At 32.0% G+C, this 20374-nt stretch overlaps 1 protein-coding gene across 1 annotated transcript in view; it reads left to right on the top strand.

Annotated features, from left to right (window-relative positions):
- Window positions 1–10195, top strand: part of LOC143258651 (solute carrier family 35 member F1-like) — a 277728-nt gene extending 267533 nt beyond the window's left edge. Inside the window, exon 8 of the mRNA XM_076517926.1 lies at window positions 10069–10195. Within this exon, the coding sequence (XP_076374041.1) occupies window positions 10069–10077 (9 nt within the window). The 3' untranslated portion in view covers window positions 10078–10195. The remainder of the gene's footprint in view (window positions 1–10068) is intronic.
- Window positions 10196–20374: the final 10179 nt, after the last annotated feature.

Genomic DNA, 20374 nt, shown 5'->3' with positions numbered 1-20374 from the left:
TACTTATCAAAATATTTTCTGAATTATTTCAATTATATAAACCATCACTGAACTAATAGCCTTATATCTGAAACGTCGTCTTATGTTTGAAATCATTTTTATCATTATGTTGTATAATCAATAAATATCGATCATACTGTGAAATAGAATATAATAAAGATGCATAACCACAAAAATATCATATAAAAAATAAAAGTTGTTGTTAGCTATTGTTTGTTGTGAATTTCGCATAAAGCTACTCGAGGGCTATCTGCGCTAGCCGCCCCTAATTTAGCAGTGTAAGACTAGAGGGAAGGCAGGTAGTTATCACCACCCACCGCCAACTCTTGGGCTACTCTTTTACCAACGAATAGTGGTATTGACCGTCACATTATAACGCATCTACGGTGGAAAGGGCGAGCGTGTTTGGCGCGACGGGGATGCGAACCCTCGACCATCAGATTACCAGTCGCACGCCTTAACACGCTTGGCCATGCCTGTCCCTATTACCTACTAAGCAAAAAGCTACATAAAGGGCTATCTGTGCTTTTTTCACCACAGGTACCGAAATCCTGTTTCCAATAGTACAAGCTCTCAGACACACCCCTGTACCACTAGAGGCAAAATAAAAGTTACACCAATTTTGTTTATAACGACCATGGACAACAATATAAAATGATACTAGTTTTCCATACGTTTTATATTATGTTCACATTTACACGTGGATGTAGAAAGTAAGATTATTTTGTCATAAAAAAGAATTTATATTAAGCCATAAGCTTTTTTATTGTTACCATAACTGTACAAATATAAATATTTTTTGTATGTACCATCCGACTTACATAACTGTATCTGACACTTAATTAATCAAAATACCGCAACTATCTCATAAAAATATTTCAATATCTTTACATATAGGATTAAAACGGGTGTTTAGATTCAGAAAGAGATAAGACACTGGTCTGACAATAAGCCAAGTGTCATTAAGGCTGGTGAAAGTTGTATAGCAATGAAAACAGAATCGTAAAATGTATTTTCTTTCTGTTTGTCTTTTTTTTCTTATCTTATATTTTGATACGAGATCCTTACGACGATATTAAAATCTAAGCTGGCGTGCTTTTCTGGAAAATTTCATAATTTTTTCTTCTTTTTTTTTTGTTTTCTATCTGTAGTTATAAATTTTGTGCCTGTGGCTCTATTAGAGTTTCTGAGACTATGTTAAGAAGGGTTTCTTATAGAATTTACATGGATGTTATCATTGAGAATAACGTAACATTAATATCTTGTTACCATCATGTTGCTGATGCAAGTAAGAAAAGTCCAATAATAATGAAGAAAAGTATGAAACAGTACTTGAAGAGACGAGCATAAGTAATTGCTTTAAACGTGATATGACGCAAACGATTTTTGTTTTGTTTTTATATTTGAAACGTGTTAAATCCCTTGATGTTCAAAGATGTACAAAGAAATAAAAGTTAGGTTTTGTATAAACTGCCTTATAATTCTTTATATTAGGTGCACAATAATGATGAGTCTTGTCTGTTCGAATTAAGGTGGTTACGAAATCCTGAAAGTAAGTTTTATTATGCATACACTCCTCTTATAGCCTATAAAAGCGTTCTGATATTTTTCCTGATATTAGTGTATAAGATCTATCCACCGATAGGTGAATGAGGATTTACGATGTGTCTGGAGCAAAGTCTTATGCAACAACAGAATTTTAGGAATCCTGTGTTATATTTATACAACACTGATATAAATATCGCTTACTTTTCTTTAAAATTGCAAAGATCGAAAAGTACTACTTCTATTAGATTGTTTGTAACAATGTTAAAAGTATATCAGTATTGCCATCAATGTCTAACTATTTCAGTGTATTTACTTTTTTTACTTTATGAACTGCATTTTTATTTTTTTTAAAAACAAGACATCTCTGCCCCAACCAGTCACACAGTGGTACAGCGGAATGTCTACGGACTCACACCGCTACAATCCGGGTATCTAATCTAGAGGTATAAGTCCGTAGACACATCATTAAGCAACTGTGCATATTTCTGTAGATTTTGAGAAGAAAAAGACTAAATACCGGTTATGGCTTCTAGAAAGTAACTTGTCATTTTTATCGCTGATGAGCCATAGACTGCTTGTTAACTTACATTTTTATCGCTGATGAGCCATAGACTGCTTGTTAACTTACATTTTCTATGTGTGAGTATCATAAACATATTCAAAATTAGACATTTTTCTCCTACTTTCATTCGGTAAGATTATTTTTACTGCAAAAATCAGTTGTTGTTTTCTCAGAAAATGCGCGCGCATCTTACTAAGTGCGATGACGTCCACCAAGTAGAATCTGAAACATGATTATTTGATCACTGATGTCTCAACATGTAATCAATAGCTATGTTTAATTATGATATAAAAAACAATACTGTCATTTTATACATAAAACACTATGCTGATGGATTAGTTCTATTTTCATAGGTTATAATTTTATTGGACCAGTTTCATAAAACTTATGTTCATTCCAACTCAGTATGTAAGATTTTATATGGTTTATAAATGATAGTAAACAAACGGTCAAAAGTTCAATTTCATTATTTCGATAGACTCAGAAAATATAATAAATGAATAAAAACAGTGTTATGGTAACAACTAGAATCAGTGTTGCAATATACCATATTATTTATCCTGACAAGGGCACTTATTTTCATGTTTAGCTTTATAAGTCAGTTGCATTTAATTGATCTGTGTAAATAAAAATCACTGTTGTTGCTTCTTTGTCTAGTACAGCATGTTTCTTACTAACTGCATTTAGTTTATATGTTTGTTAGTCTTTTTTAGTATATTCCTGACAAAAGTCATGTATTTGATATTCAAGATCATTAGCCAGCTCAATAAACTATGGTGTTGAAAAACAAATAAAGCAGGACATCAAGCTTAATGAGCTTTTTGACCTTTTTGTTTGCTAAAACAAATAATGTTTTCATTTGGATGTAGAACGTTCTATCGGACTCATGGTTTTACTAAAAGAAGAAGGTGATCAAGTTACGAAAAAATTATGAAAAGAAAAATTTAACAAGGCAATTATAATACGTCGTTGCCATTAGTATATTTAATGTTATACTTTATAGTGAAAATAAATTGTTCAAACTCACATAATCATATATTTTGTACGTAAATTTAATGTTAATCATTCTATAACAAGAGTTTTTGTATGTCACTGAACTTAAAAGTAAGTAAATGATCAACTTGTGACATGTATGAAATTAAATTTTCATTATACAACAAATTAAAAATGATTAATTATATTATTTGAAAGAGTATTGATATTTGTGATATATTTTTTTATGAGCATTAGTGTCAAGTCCTGGCCAAGCACATGTTTATTAACTATAGTTTAGTAAGTGTTGAACTTATTTGAAAGTCTTTTGATTGCTGAATAGTTGTTGTTGCTTTTGTTGAATCTTGGCTGTAGAAACGTGTTCATTTCGATAATTAAATTGACACCTTTTTCATAAAGTTTGAATTGTGACTTTGGATTTTTTTGTTTCTCAGTTTGGTATCGAGTGATTAATGCATTAGTAACTTAAGCTATATATAAATGAACTAGTGTTTGAAAGTAACTATTACTATGGAAGTTAATGAGTCTAAGGTCGCCAAATTGAAGCAGTTGTGTCAATATTGAGAGAACAGATGGAAATGCTAACACGCATGGTGACTGATCTACTATTAAGGGAACCTAAGTCTACCCTCTTTACCTAAACAACAAACATCGAAAGTCCATTCTACTCACAGACCTGTGAAGAGTTCATCGATTTATGTTACCTCTGTCAATCTACTATCCATGCCTATTGAAAATTTAGATGATAAGTCGGATTTAATGTATACATCCCGTTGTGCCACTAGGGGGACCTGTCGACTTTAAGGTTTGTAGGTGATCTATCAGTTCATAAGGGAATATTATAGATTTATTAAAATTTCTGATCAGACTATTATCTCGTACAAAAGATCATATTAAAATTAATTCGTTAACGTTTACTAAAATATTTAATTGTCAATTTTCGTATAATGTGATATTTTAGTTTCGATTGTTTCTAAGAATGATCTAGATAAAAACAATTCTATGAAATTCAAGTATGAATAATTTTCTTATCATGTTATCAAATAATTTACTCAATACCGAAAAGTGTTTCTGGAAATACTAAAAAAAAGCAATATATCTATTTTTCAAAAGTACTTTTTCTATACAATTGATATTTTGGGAGTTGTACTGAATCAAGCATTTTTTTGCTTGTACTTACATCCTACAGTAACAGCTAGTATTTCTTTATTGCTTTTGATTCATTTTATAGTATCAGTCACCATTTCATTTTGTCAAAAATATGCTTTAAAGTTTCTGATAGTGTTTATTATTTGTTGAAAGCACCAACCAGTGTTTCTCTCCTGTTGGAAAATACCTTTCAGTACCAGCCATTATTTCTTCTTTGTGGGAAGCAAAAAATTTAACCATTACTAATCTTTTACAGGAAATTCAAGATATAAAAACAACACGATAAAATTAATCCATTGATAATTCGAGTAAGTTAACATTTAAAATAAAAATCATATTTAACGTAACACCAACACTTTCTTTTCATTTAAAACCTTTAAACATTTGAGAATAAACTCGATATTATTCTAACACTTGAAAGTTATTTTGATATTCGTTTATTTTTGTACACAATATATTATCATATTTAATCATTTTACTATTAATAATAAATTTAGTGATATTCACAATTGTATAAAATTGTGTCAAAAAAAAACATCAAGATTTGTATATATTGTTCATATCTATGAAACAAATGCCCCAAACTTAGCGGTAAGTTTGAACGCTTATAATGTTTAAATTTCCATTTGGATCCATGTAGTTAGTAGATACCCCATTGTGCAACTATACGCTCCAGTAACAAACAAAAAATTTAGATACAAACCACACACTACAATATTTAAAAAAATTCAAAAACGTTTATAATGGGATAGAAAACAAAATGATTTCATGTCAACAGTGACGAAATCTAGTTTTATTACCTATTACCTTTTCTATTTCATTTTAATTGTTTTCTTAATTTGAAACAAAAACTCATACTTGTTGGAAAAGGGCTGAAAGTTTTAGGCCAGGTAATTATAGGAGAAGTAAAATATCTGCATCCCAATAAAATAACATCCTTTATTAACCTATACATATAGTAAGTTATCAACTGATAAATTCCCCAAATATAATATATTTATTAAAACATTATCATATTTAGTTTCACTTAAATAATTTTTGGTGTTGCAAGGGTGTATAACTCACGTGGGCCTGGCATGGCCTCGCGCGTTAAGACGTGCGCTTCGTAATCTGAGGGTCGCGGGTTCGCGCCCGAGTCGCGCCAAACATGCTCGCCCTCCCAGCCGTGGAGGCCTTATAATGTGACGGTCAATCCAACTATTCGTTGGTGAAAGAGTAGCCCAAGAGTTGGCGGTGGGTGGTGATGACTAGTTGCCTTCCCTCTAGTCTTACACTGCTAAATTAGGGACAGCTAGCACAGATAGCCCTCGAGTAGCTTTGTGCGAAATTTCAAAAACGACAAACAAACGTTTAACTCACGAAACAATGTGATCTAATATTTATAAGTGAGAGCAAAAAAAAAAGAATACTTAATTAGCTCTACTCATTTTTAGGTTGATTTTTCAGTTCTGGTCTAAGTAATTATCTTACTCTGTTCGTATATTAATATAAATCGAGTTTTTAATTTCATTATTTAATTTCCCAGCACGCATTTATACATAACATTAACACCCTTGTTTGCACTACCTTCTTCCATTTTGATTTTACTTAATATTTTGACTTAAAATTTACAATATTCTTTTCATAATATATGTCCCCATCAACATTACAATTATTATTTACAGATTTTAATTATTTTATTCATAATTTTTCGATAATACTTACCTTTATTGCAATAGAAAATATATTACTACACCTTAAAGTCAAATATTGCCTTTATATTTATCAGAAATACGTAATCTAAACGCAAAAATGTTTAGTTTACTTTCGTAATTAGCTCGTTAACAAATTCATATAATCATTAACGACTTATGCAGTTGCGTGAAGGAAAGCAGGAGCAATAGATGTTGAAAATTATCTTAATCGTTTTGGTTCATGAAAAATACTACAGAAATTTGACTGTCCAACAAAATTGTGAATTTCATCAAGGCTGAAAATCATTATTTCGGTTACTCAGTGGTAAGCTTTCGGGCTTATAACGCTACAAATCGGGTTTTGATACCCGTGGTGAAGATTGCACAGATAGCACATTGTGTAGGTTTTAGCTTAATAACTACAACTTTCCATAATGGTGTAATATGCGAGCATATCATATATTATAAATATCATGTCCATTTCAGAACTATTTCGAATGTCCAAGTGGTTTGCTTCTATAGTGTTTTTTGGTGTAAGTACGACAGCCTAAAACTGTAAGAATTTCTAACAGAACAAGTGTCACTTCCTGTGCAGAAAATCCTTTCGTTGGCAGAAGGGACGAAATTGCAAAGTGTAAGACTGCGAATATTAAGACAGAGTGACAGGTCACGTGATAATGTCAGTAAGACAAAGAAACCAATAGTTCTCTGCAAAATTAAACCCTAGATTTTGGAGTCTCTTACTAGGCATTCATAGCGAATGGCTGAGCAGAGTTTCAACTCGAAAGAAACATAGCTGAAGACTCAGTCACTAATCCAGTAAAGGCGATCTTCAACTCGTCTGTGCAGGTGTGTAAGTTTTTGTTGTTGTTGTATTCATAATAAGTATTGTTTATAACAAAAGAACACCTGAAGACAGTCCCTGATCCAATAGCAATGATCTTCTATATTTGTTTTGTTGTTGTTGTTGTATTCATAACACTATGTGACAAACTTTTACTTTTTCTTGTTCCTGGGCAGAAAATGTTATTTCCCAGTTACTTATGCCTAAAGTAAATAGAAATAACCTATTTTTCTCTTTAAACTTTGCTTTTGTGACCTGAGTAATGAAATTTGCCCATTTTTAGAACATTCCAGGTATATTCAGTGCTGAGTAGCTGACAGAGAATTTTCTCGAACTTACAAGAATTTTCAAGAACCTTTTAGATTTTTCTAGAACTTTCCATAGTAATATATACATATATATATGTATATATACAGGGACTCACCACTCACCACTTCAGTTTAGTTTTAGCTGCCAAGTAAACAAATAGACCTATCTGATTTTATCAGAGATGGCATCAAGAAGCTGTAAGCATTCTTCAGACGCATTCTGCTATGTATGTGGCCAATTTATCAAGAGAAGAGTGAAAAAATACTCTGTGACAGCATCTGCTAAAATGTGTGAAGCCTACAAGGCATATTTCGACATGCCTGTCAGGGATCAAGACAAACCCTGAGACCTCATTTTACCTGTAAGCACTGGAAAAAAACTCTAGAAACTAAGACAGAAAATTTTTCCTTGCTTGAATAGTAAGAGTTTATATTATACTTTTAAAATTCAGAGAGGAATACAACAGCGTCAAGACCTTGCTAGCAGGCTTGAAGTATGATGAGTATGGCTGGGAGGTTATCGGAGACTTCAAAATGGTGGCATTCCTGATGGGTCTTCAAGGAGGCTTTAATAACTTTACTTGTTAACTTTGCCTCTGGGACAGCAGGGACACCGCAGCGCACTACAACAGGAAACATTGGCCACAACAAACTGGACCACCAGAAGATGTTGTTCCCACCATTGCACATAAAATTAGGTCTCATGAAACAATATGTAACAGCTCTTGATAAGGAGTCTGCAGCCTTCAAATACCTTTGAGACTTCACCCTAAGCTGTCTGAGGCAAAGGTCAAAGCTGGTGTCTCCATTAGACCACAAGTAAAGAAGATCCTAGAGTGCACAGAATTCTCCAAGAAGCTCAATAGGAAAGTAAAAAAAAACTTGTGGCAGTTTTGTCGCAGTGGTTCGAGACGTCTTGGACAATCACAAGGCCAAAAATTACGTGGAACTGGTTAAGGCTCTGGTGAAGAATTACGGCAAAATGGGTTGCAGGATGTCCATAAAAGCCCATATCCTTGACGCTCATCTTGATACATTCAAGGAGAACATGGGAGCATACTCAGAGGAGCAAGGTGAGCGCTTCTACCAAGATATACTGGACTTTGAACGCCGCTGCCAAGGAGCGTGTAATGAAAACATAATGGGAGACTATATTTGGGGGCTGATACGCGAAAGTGATTTACATTACAGTCGCAAATCTCAAAAACTACTCATTTCTAAACATTTTTGTTCATTTTTGTATAACTTTAGTACAAATACATGTAAATATTGATTTGTATGTTTTATTCAGACCTTATGTAAATGAAAATGTGCAAATTTGCCCGTTTTCACATAGAAATTAGGTTAATTTCTAAATTTCATTATCCTGATCACAAAAGCTCGTTTGAAGGGAATACTTTTACAACATAAACAATTAAGAAATAACACATCCTATCCAGGAACAAAATTTGTGTTACATAGTGTTATCAATATTGTTTATAGCAGAAGAACAGCTGAAGACATTAGTATTTGAGTACAAATATTGTTAAGAATTACCGCAGAAACCAACGACTCCTTAATAAAGATAAAGAATATTTGCACGATCGGCTTATGCAGTAATCATCCATCTACAACTTAATCAACAAGAAAAGATAAAATGAGCAGCAGCTCCCTAATTCGTAATGACATTGTATAGAAAGTTTTGAGGAACTAATCTAAAAATCTGCTTAAGTAAATTTGTTTGTTTGTTTTTCATTTCACGCAAAGCCACACGAGGACTTTCAGCGCTGTCCGTCCCTAATTTAAAAGTGAAAGACTAGAGGGTTGTTTTCAATGAAACACAATAGATTATCTGTGTTTTCCCCACCTCGGGTATTAAAACCCCGTTTTTATGCCTTGTGAATTCGCAGACATTCCTCTGTGCCACCAGAGGGCAAGGCTAGAGGGAAGGCAGCCAGTCATTACCACCACCTCCACCAACTCTTGGGCTACTTTTTTTATCAACGAATAGTGGGATTGATCGTACATTATAACGCCCCCACGGCTGAAAAGGCAAGCATATTTGGTGTAACGGGGATTCGAACCCACGACCCTCGGATTACGAGATTTTCTAATTAAATTATCATTGAAAGATATGTGGTCACTAAATTTTGGTTCGTAAGTGAGCTGTATGTCTGTATGAAATGTATTAAATTTATAAAACTGTTTAATGTAGTTATAAATATATTGTTCAAAGATATCAGATTTGTCATCCAGTTAATTGAACTTATTTTCAACGTCATCAAGGAAGATTTGTGAAAGAGGGGACTATGGTTTGCCAATGTACAAACACAAAAACACATTCATACTGAATTGGAAATAGGAATTACTAACACATCCTAAGCTAGGTATATAAGCTAATCTTGTACAACAGACGAGGAAAATACTTTCATCAAATCTTGTACGTTTAAGGCTTTATTGAGACTTGAATGAACAAGGTTTTATGCTGAAGAATGCCATAATTCTTTTTATTATTTTTTTTTATTGTTAACTTCGTAACAATTGTTGGTTTGGTGGTTTGTTTGTAGTTAGGCACAAAGCTACATAATGGGCGATCTATCCTCTGCGCCGGTTATTAGCATTGTAAGTCTGCAGACGTAACATTGTGCCAAGAGGGGACAGACTAGAGAAACTCTTGGGTTACTACTTGACTAACGAATAGCGAGATTGACCGTCACATTATAACTTCCCATAAACCAAGGCTTGTCGTACTAATTAGGGTTTTTCCTTCTTTTCCTTTTGTGGATTTGCTATGGCCTATCTCGTATACTGACTAATTTCCACTTCACTGTTTTCAATGGGTCACTGATAACATCAGGTCGTCCTTGTGCTAGCCCCTTTTAAATCTAAAAATAATAGCCCATGTTCATGAAACTGAAGAAAGTGATAGGTGTTATTATGTTATTCTTACAGACCATTGTTAATACATATTTGAATGATCCGAATTAATGTCAATGATTTTGTCTTTTGTAGTTGACTTAATGAAGAGGACTTGGAAGAGAAGAGGACTTACACTTACATTTACCTTGAAAATTAAGATATGACATCCTTATTCTATGGTAACCTTTCCTCTACTAAATTTAAACTACTGCAATATTATCTTTGGTAATAAATGTCAAGAGCATTTTTATCAGAAATAAATTATGCATTTGAACTTTTAACCTAAAAGTACTTAGGGTATTTGTTTTAAGATTTTTATTTTGTTCATTCTCAAATAGAATATATTTGTAACTTGTAATAGAAATAAACCCATAAAAAGTAAATCTTTATTTAACATGAGAGACGTTTTAGATAGAAATTAAATAAAAATTATGATTAAATGCGAACGTCTGTAAAATGTTTTAAACAAAATAAAGTTAAGTTGTTAGATAGGTGTATCTTAGAAATGACAATTTAAGCTGCAACCGAATGATTGCGATTCCTATGAGCAGAGAGATAAATATCGAAGCGGTTTATGGCTTCAAAATCAATGTTATAATAGTTTCTACCTCATCAATCTGTTGTGTTTTTTTTTTGTATGTCAAACAAATGTGTACAATTAATTATTAATATAGCAGAACCGATATGAATTACACACAAGAGGACATTTTTGTTATTGTAAGAAAAAGAACATTAGCATTTACATGAATGTTGTCTATATACATGTAGCTTTCTTGTGTCTCAGAAATAGCGACGGCTTCGTTCCACCATATCTATATCTATGTCTTGGCTCCCCGAGTCTTCGCTATCTCTATATAAATCTCTTAAATAAAGACAACAATTGAGCAACTATGACGTCGTGTGTGCTGCTTTATATGACGGTTTCATCCGTTACGCTCTGTAAGCCCAGCCGTACTGAATTATTCATGCAATGGTGATTAATAGCATGTTGCTCAACGTGACCCTTTGCTTCGGAAAAGCAAGTTAGATGCCTGTTACATTGGTCAATGTCACTCTAAATAGATGGGAGAAAACCGAAGATTATATAACCCACCACAAGCGCAAGAGCACTTGCTCGTTTCTTAGCTACAATATACGCTGGGCTGTAATTTCGTAGTTGTATCCTTAGATAAAGAGATATGCTATCGAAAGAATAACAACTTACACACACATATCACACTTGTATGTATGAGGATCTCTAGATTATCGGAAGGAACTTACATGTTGGATTGCTTTATCTAATCAATTATTTTTATCAGGCCTCTAAGTTGCATTGTTGTATTCTACCAAAATGCCTGCAATCGCTACGAAGCAACGTTTTTAATTATTATTTGTTATTTGTTTACTTCTTTTATAATTAATGTAAATTGGTAAACAATTGTAGAAAATCGTGATATGATAAAAAACAGGCAAACAAATTTAGCTTTATTCATCTAATCAAGAAAACATATTACTGTTGAAAATTTAATTCAGAAAAATACCATGGATTTTACTTTGGCATAATGTTGTGAATGTGGGTCAGAGATATTTAAATATTTTTAGGTGAATTGCAATTAGAAACGTAATATATCTAAAACTATGTTTCTTTATCATCTTAAAACAAATTATGATAAGTAAAAATTTAGAATTAAATAACTTTAACTTTTACAAGCACAGATGTGTTATCCAATTTAGATATGGAATAAATATCAAAGAAACAGCTAAAATATCAGTTATACAAACATTTATTCGTTTAATGTGTCAATCAAAAGCTGAGAGGTGAAGAATTCCATTCAGTAATTTTGATTCTTAGCCAAACTTTCACAAGAGATATTTTGAGCTTGTTATCCACAATTACGTAATCGGTATTTCACTTGATAACTCAAAATTCAAAACGGTTTTACGAAAGGTTTGACAAACGTAGTCGATGATGTTTTAACAAGGATTAATAAACATTTCTTCACTAAAGAGGGCATACAAGCTCCGATGATATCTCACTGATGTATTAAAACAACATTTGCTTTTTAGTTATTTTAATTTTTACCCTAACATTTAATGTTTTAGTACAAAAAAAGCCATCAGTCTCGCTAGGTAAAGTTTTTCTTTCAATATTACTTTAAAGAAAAAGAAATATATAAACCTCTTTAAGTTACATATAACTGTTACCAGTTTTATACAAAATGATAACGTATATTTCGATTCTCCATATTTGAATTTATGACACTAAAACGTATATTTGAAGACTTATAGAAATATTAGATGGAGAGGTTTTCTATCAGAACTTATTAAACTAAGCATGTTGAAATGAGTCTGTTACTACTCATACATTTTAAGAAAAATTTGATTCAATTTCTACACTTTCTTATTCAGAGTATGCTTGTCCCCCTCCAGTGATCTGTAGACTCACACTGCTAAAAATCGGGTTTTGATACCCTTGACTGGCAGAGCACAGATAGCCAATGGTGTAGCTTTGTGCTTAAGTCCAAACAAACACAATGTCTTTCTTACAACCGATAATATACTAAGTTTGTGCCTATGCTTGTTCAAGTTTCTTACACTGATCACTTCTGTAAGTAAGCTAAATTACATATATCATGCTAATACATGTATCTCTGTCTCACTACATGTTTTTTGTGCTAAAGGTTTTGGTATTTTCATTCGAAGTAATTGTAGGAATTTGTTAAGCAAAACAAATTAGTAAGAAACAGAACGTAGACGCTACAGTTTGTTCGTGGTTGTTCACTTGATTCTCCAAAGGATTTAAAAATTTTTGCCGAAGTTACAACAGAGGTTGTCTGACTGTGTTCAAAATCATTTTATTCTGACGGATCATCTGAAAATCAAATTTCTTCTACTCATATGCAAGTTTGCCGTAAATTGAAAAATGCGTGGAAAACTATATCAACTGTGCTATTAAGACTAATAAGAAGTACAGCGATAAAAACACGAACATTAAGAATTAAATAACAACACGTTTGAGGTTATTAATTATGACGTCATTCTCGTCTGATACAGGAGTTCAATAAAGAGGGGAATTCTTGTATATACTTCTTTGGAATAATTGTTTGTTTGTTTGTTAATTTTGCGCTAAACTACACGAGGGCTATCTGCGCTAGCCGTCCTTAATTTAGCAGTGTAACATTACAGGGAAGTCATCACCACTCACAATCAGATCTTGGGCTCCTGTTTTACCAAAAATAGTGGGATTTACCGTCACTTATAACGCCCTCACGGCGTTAAAATCTAATTTTTTTTAACCAAATAGAAATATCAAACCGAAAATAACTTTAATGAGATCGTAAGGTCCACATGTTAATTAATAAAATAACAATGTTCATGGTAAAATCCATGTATTAATTACTTTAAGAATAACGTTTATGACAATGTAAGGTCCACGTATTAATGAGAATGACGTTCATGAGATTGCTACTTAAACAAGATAACATCACTGACATCGTAAGGTTCACACAGTAATTACTACACGAAAAAACACAATTTTTGCATATATCATATAAGTAGAATTGTGTAATTGATGATAAAATATAGAATAAAGTTACTGTAACGCTTTCTTTTTTAATAGAAGGTAAATAACGTATTTTGCTATACATATATAGTTATTGTAAATATAGTTTTTAGGCATCATTCATCTGTTGGTAGACGTTCCTCGTATTCTTTAACTGAATGGGCGAACGGCTTATATGGATAATAACTTCTAATTATCCTAAACAACGAGTTATTCTGAAAACTTTCAGCAAATATTACACTTATTTACTACAAGCTAGAAGAGTGATAATCAAATTTATAGAATGCCAACAAAACTGTAACGAAAGATATAGTTTATTTTAGCTGGCAAAACTGTTGGAACAGCGGTAAGTCTTCGGATTAATAACGCTAAAATCAGGGGTTTGATTCCTTTCGGTGGACACAGCAAATAGCTTTATGTAGCTTTGTTATAAGAACAACACATACGCAGAACTGAAGTATTTCTTTTGTGATTCGTATTTGTTAAAAATGTTATTTATTATAGAAAGTAATATAATAATGCATATAAGTAATATCGATTGTCATAATTGCTTTATCTGAACATAAAGGATCTTTCTCGTTCAGAAAATTAAGTTTATTTCGAATTTCGCGCAAAACTGATCGAGGATTATCTGCTATAGTTTTTCCCTAATTTAGCAGTGATAGACTAGAAGGAAAGCAGGTAGTGAACAGCAACCACTGGCAACTCTTGGGCTAGTCTTTTCCAATGAATCGTACGATTGACTGTCACATTAGATAGTAACTCTACGGATGAAATCGAGAACATTTTCGGTATGACAGGGATTCGAACCCACAACACACTTACGACGCATGTCAAGCGCCCTTACAGCCAAGCCATGCCAGACCAGGTCACAGAAAACTAGAAGAAAATAATTATGTAATAGAAATTACAGTGTATGCTTTTCAGTTTTTATAAATAGTTTAATGAGATTTTTGTGTTTATGACATAATGATCCGATAATTTTATTTTTTTAATTATCAATCTTACTGTTCTCTTATAATGAACAAACTATCAATGTAAGTAAAGATCACGCTTCGTTCGTTAGCGTAAGCATTTACATATATATATTATAATGATTAAAGTATCTAGGTGTTTATTTTATCTAATTCTATCAAATTACAAATAAAAAACATAAAAACTTGGAGTAAATATGTGTTCGAAAATAAATCTCAGCTTTCAACCTTAACTTATTTTAAGAAATACGAAATAGAGTTTGAAAAACACACAACTGAAAAAAGCGCATGTGACGCATACACAGCAAATTGATACTAAGGGAAGAAAAACGTAGCAAACAAAAAACAAACTGATGTTACAGACAAACCGAGAATGGAACACAGATAACATGCTGACACTGCAGAGAAAAAAATGTTTTACACATAGAGAACAACTTCAAGCGATGGAAAATTAAATCTTGCACATTAACTACAAGAAAACCACAACGGACAACTAAAACTTAGCACCCAAACATGTTATTGTGACAAATAGGAGAATGAGACAGAAAACTAAATATTATCTTAATGAAAACACGATATAAATACTAAAGTAAATGTTCCCACCTCACCAACAAGAAAGTAAAACTGAATCTGAGAAACTATTATGAAAGTAAAAAAAAAACTTTTGCTGCAAGTACAACTTTAAAAATAATAATTTAATTAAATGAAATAATCACAAACTAAGTCGCTGAAATGCGCCGTAGTCACTTATATAAATGTTATTCCGTAGCAGATTAAAACTTTCAAATCCTGCTCTGATTTTGAAGTTGTTGTTTGTTTTTGTTGTTGTTGTTTCTTTTCAAAGACATAGTATCACATTTCTGTTCGCCTAAAATCGGTTTCTTTAGTTGTTATTGCAAATGACATAAAGATATTTTAACTGGGATTTCCGGCAGGCTATAATTACAGTTCGGAATTGAGTGGAATCATTATTATCTAGAACACTGCGTTCAATTTTGATAAAAGTCTAAAAGTAACATATTATACACGTGGAACAAGTGAAAAAAATATGTAAGAAGGACATTCCAAAAATTTCATAGCAGAAAAGAAAAAAGGTTTGGAATTTCAAAAAAGTTGTATAAGCCAGTTTGAAATTAAGGAATCACTCTTGCATTAACAATCTGACAAGTAGTTAATCATACAATTTCAAAATGTGTCAACCTACGGTTGTGCTTCTTGAAGAAACGTTAAATTGCAGAAAGCGCACAGAAACGTTTTGTTATCAAGCCTAAAATAAAACTGAGGTCCTGTTAGATACCTGTTCATTAGAAATTTTGAAAATAATTGTTCTGCAAAGCACTGTCTACTTGTAAAAAAATCTTACCACAGTTTACGACTTTGTTTGACTTTATAGTTTCAAGATGCTGAACGTTTAATGTTATGTTAATTTCTGTTAAACCAACACATTTATGACATCGTAACGATATATCTCAGCTTTTAATTTAATTTTAAATTGTTAGTGCTATACGATTAGAACTTACTGTGGTAAATGATTTCAAGATGGATCTTCCAGTTAGAGACTGCTTATTATCGAGTGATTCACTTTAACATACCTATATTATTTTTAACACAGTTTTAAAATAGTTTTTTTCTCTTCAAATAGCGTTTCTAAGACAAATTTTAAAACGTCATTTTCTCCAGATTTCGGTACCCATATAGGTTTCGCTTTTATAATTGATAGTTTCGAGATCATGTTGTTGTTTCTAAACAAAGGCGTTTAGGTTAACCGATTAATAATGAAACAGCCCTAAAGTTTGCGAATCATGATGCCGAAAATGGAAATAAGTGTATCTTTATCTTACAGCTGTAGTTACTATATGCTGCTGTTGTCATTACTTAAAACAAATTCATATTAAGATGTGATCAGTTATTTCTACGAGTTGCAAACATTCTACATCGGAAAGTGATGAAGCTATAAGTCGTCTGACATAAATTACAAATGTAACCATTACTATGGTTAAAAAGAACATTAAACACACAATTTGGTTTGTTAAATAAGTATGTCCGCTTTAAAAGAACTGTTCCAGTTTTCAGAGATGTGGATTTTACTGCAGAGCTACACAGTGACTTATTTGAACTTTGTCCACCTCGGGTGGTCGAATGCCTGAATGTTGTAACTCTATGAGCTTACCCCTGACCCACAGGAAGGCGTTTTCAAAACTGATTATTACCACATCTAACTAGATATTTCGTCCACAAGTAAGGTTGGAGAGACACAGAGAGATATAATGAATTCATAAATAGTATAGAAAAGTGATAGCAGTCACCTAATGGTGACTCAGTATTGTAGTTACAATATATAAAAAAGTGTTTATTATTTTCCCGCCACCGCCATTCTGAAAACGTAAAATATGTTAATATTGAATTATTATAATTCATAAAACAAATTTCTTCTTTAGGTTTTCCTAAAAGCGTGAGACTTCATTCTTATTATAAGTTTAAATAATTTAACAGACCTCAACTAATGGTTATATTTTATTAATAAAATGGACATTAAACATCGCGTTTTACTTTCCTTGGTTGTGTTTTTCTTATAATAAAGCCAGAGAAGATAACCTGCTGAGTCTACCAAAGGGAATCGAAACGCTGATGGTAGGGTTGTAAATTCGTAGACTTACCGTTGTACTAGCAGGGAATGTTACTTTTCATACAAACTAAATAATGTTAGAGTTAAATCAGTGTACTGGCAAATTAATTTATCGTTACAGTTTACCTTTTTTCTAGAATCCTTTAACAAACAGTAAAGACTGAAAACCCAAGAGAACAATAGGTAGTTCTTCACATTTCCATCTAAAAATTAGTCATACACTAGCGGTCATAGATTTCGTGAATGCTGGTGAAAGTCATCACAATTGATTTACCTTTTCTTTAAACTTAAATATATCAAAAAATTACGAGGACCCTTTTTTTAAAGTATATTGGAAGTAGTAGCATGTAAGCTGAACATTAGAGAAAATTAATTATGTCGAGTGTCTGTGTTTTATTTAATCCTTTCATAATGCTTTAAAAATTAATGTAATATTTTCTTTGGGATGCGTTAGCAAACTATTCTTCAGAAAGCAAAAGGCTAAACGTCAAGAAAAATTATATTCCAAAAAGAATCATTTAGTTTAGATATAACCAACACAGTTCCTACAGTATTAATAATTTACTAACAATCGTTGTACCTTCAAAAGTTTCTTGCCGAGAGCAAGAGATCCATAAATATTTTATGTTAAATGTGCATATAAAGCGGAATTAAAGGTAAGTATTAACGTGTACGTCATTGGTCATTTGTTTTCGTTGAATGTTATTTTCTATTATTCTATATTGTTCTTTGAAACGATTTACTAAGTCAAAAAATACTAAGTTTTTTTTTTTTTTGGTTTACATTTAGCAGATGTAAATTATCTACATAAACTCTACAACTGAATGCTTTTAGCTGAGAATATGGAACTATTACATTTGATTCTTCTTTGTTTTTGTTTTTGGAGGATAAATTCAGCAATGCCTCTTAGAATCCTGTGTAAAATCCAGTTACCGTATAAAGCTCTCTTTGTTCTAGCAGCATAATACTCCCCTTGGGACAAGAACATCAGATCATCTCATTTTCTACATCGACGCTAACGAGTCGAAATCCCTTTTCCTTATTGGGTTTTATACTTTTTGCAAACAAAAGTTACTGTGCACCGTTAGGTTAGTGACTGGAAACTCATCACAAAAGCATTGCTATCTGAGTTAGAAAAACGGAATAATTTTCTAATCAAGTATACGAGAACTAAACAAACAGTTCGCCATGGATTACTTGGGGAACTAAGAATGAGAAAACCACCTTTATGGAGTATATTAAAAGACCAACTTAACTCTATTTGGCAATAGTTATACATGCAAATTAATATTCGTGTTTTCTTTCTGAATAGTTTTTAGTTTTTCATTTCTAAATGTTCTATTGTTTGCTTTTTAATTTCACTAGACTCGAATAAAAAGTTGCTTAGACGTAAAACCTCTTGAATACTTCATGAAATAATGAGAGCAAATAAATTATTTGGTTGATCTAATCTTTTTTCACGCTAAAATATATAATACTTAAAGTTTTAATCTTTAGTTTATTTTATGCATAGAGTTGTATAATTGACTATCTGTGCTGTGCCAATCATAGCATCGAACCACAAGTTTTTGCGTTATAATCCCCCAGCTTAATGCACTCGACATATTGACACACAAAAAAGTTGTGTTTGGTCATTCTGAGTCTATCTAGGAATATAAAAACTTACCAAAAGAAACATACTTTTGGTGTATTTTGCTCAATTACTTGAACATATTTTGACCTAGATGGGATTTGGTACAAAGATACTTTTTGACAGGTTTCACACAATAACAACAACAAAAAAACGTGTACTTCATTTTTAAAAAAGCATAAAGAATTAAAATGTCATAAAAAGAATAGTTCTAGGGATTTTTACAGTTATTCCGTTGTATTATTGCCTATTTACGCGGTGTTTGGTACAAAGATATTTTCTTACAAATCACATGCATGTACCTAAAAAATATAGGATATACTTATATTTGATCATTTTGTTTGAACCAAAAGGTTAAAGCTCACATTTTTAGGGATTTTGGTCAGTTACTTAGCCTTGTTTTCACCAATTTACATGGAATTTAGTACAAGTATACTATTTGTAGGTCCCAAACAGAGGAAAAGAATAAATAATTTTAGAATTTTTGTCAATTTTTCAGCGAGGAAAGTAAATTTAGATTTTCGTGAAATATGTCAACCAACTTACACTGGATTTGATACATTCTTTGCTGATCCCAGGCAGCGATATAAACACCTTTCAATATTTCTGTGTTTTTCATGATTTTACTGGAGTGAAAATTTGGCCATGTTGGGATTGCGTGACAGAGACATATTGCATTCGCTCGCGAATGTTGGCTTCTTTAACTAAAACAGAGTTAGTCGTTGTTCACAAGATTTAAGTAAATATGTTCATATAGACTAACTATTTTTTAAACACGTTTGGAACTCAAAACCGAAAGTGGCCAAATGGTTAGTTTGCCATATTATGGATATGAGGGTCCAATTTTCACGTCCCATTACCGAAAAAAAAACCATTGTGCTCCGTTTTGGAAGGGGGATAGTAGGTGCATTAGAAAACAGTGATGAAACCCCCTATTCATTTACTCAAGAGTACCAGAAGAGTTGGCGGAAGGTGTTGTTGACTATTTACCTTTCTCAGTCTCTCAGCTCAAAATTATGGAAGGGTAAATTGGATAAAGGAATTACTTATAGATTTTTGATTAAAGACGAATAAAATTGTAATAATTTTTGCAGTTCTTATGAATTATATAATTATATAATTCACCCAGTAGCTCTTTATATATGATGTACTGTTTTTTTAATGACTTACTTTCTGTACTTTTGTTCTAAATTATGCATTTTCTATATACTACTTTCAATAATCGGTGATACTTTACCGAAGACTTAATAGTGAGAGATTACCATCGTATGTCGATTTATTTGTAAACACAAAGTTCTTGTTTTTATTTACAAATTTCATATTTTTTATAAAAATTGCTTAATATCTTACAAACATCTCATTACACACAAGCTGTAATATAATTAAACAAATACCAAAATATTTACATTGCTTGGAGAAACAATAAAAAATATCTTTAGTCATATTTTTAATTCTCGTAATTTTCTGAAAATAGTTTATAACAATGTTTTACATTTACATTTGTGCCAATATTTATCTTCATTACTGCAAATATGACAATATATACATTTTTAGTTTCTCTGACTCTCGACCAAATAAAATCCTTGAAAAGATCTAAAATAAAAGTTGAAGGAAACCTTCTGCGCGTA

The sequence above is a fragment of the Tachypleus tridentatus genome, chromosome 8, assembly GCF_004210375.1.
Source record: "Tachypleus tridentatus isolate NWPU-2018 chromosome 8, ASM421037v1, whole genome shotgun sequence".
NCBI classification, from domain to species: domain Eukaryota; kingdom Metazoa; phylum Arthropoda; class Merostomata; order Xiphosura; family Limulidae; genus Tachypleus; species Tachypleus tridentatus.
The sequence above is the reverse complement of the archived record's forward strand: the minus strand, read 5'-3'. Positions and strand labels throughout refer to the sequence as shown.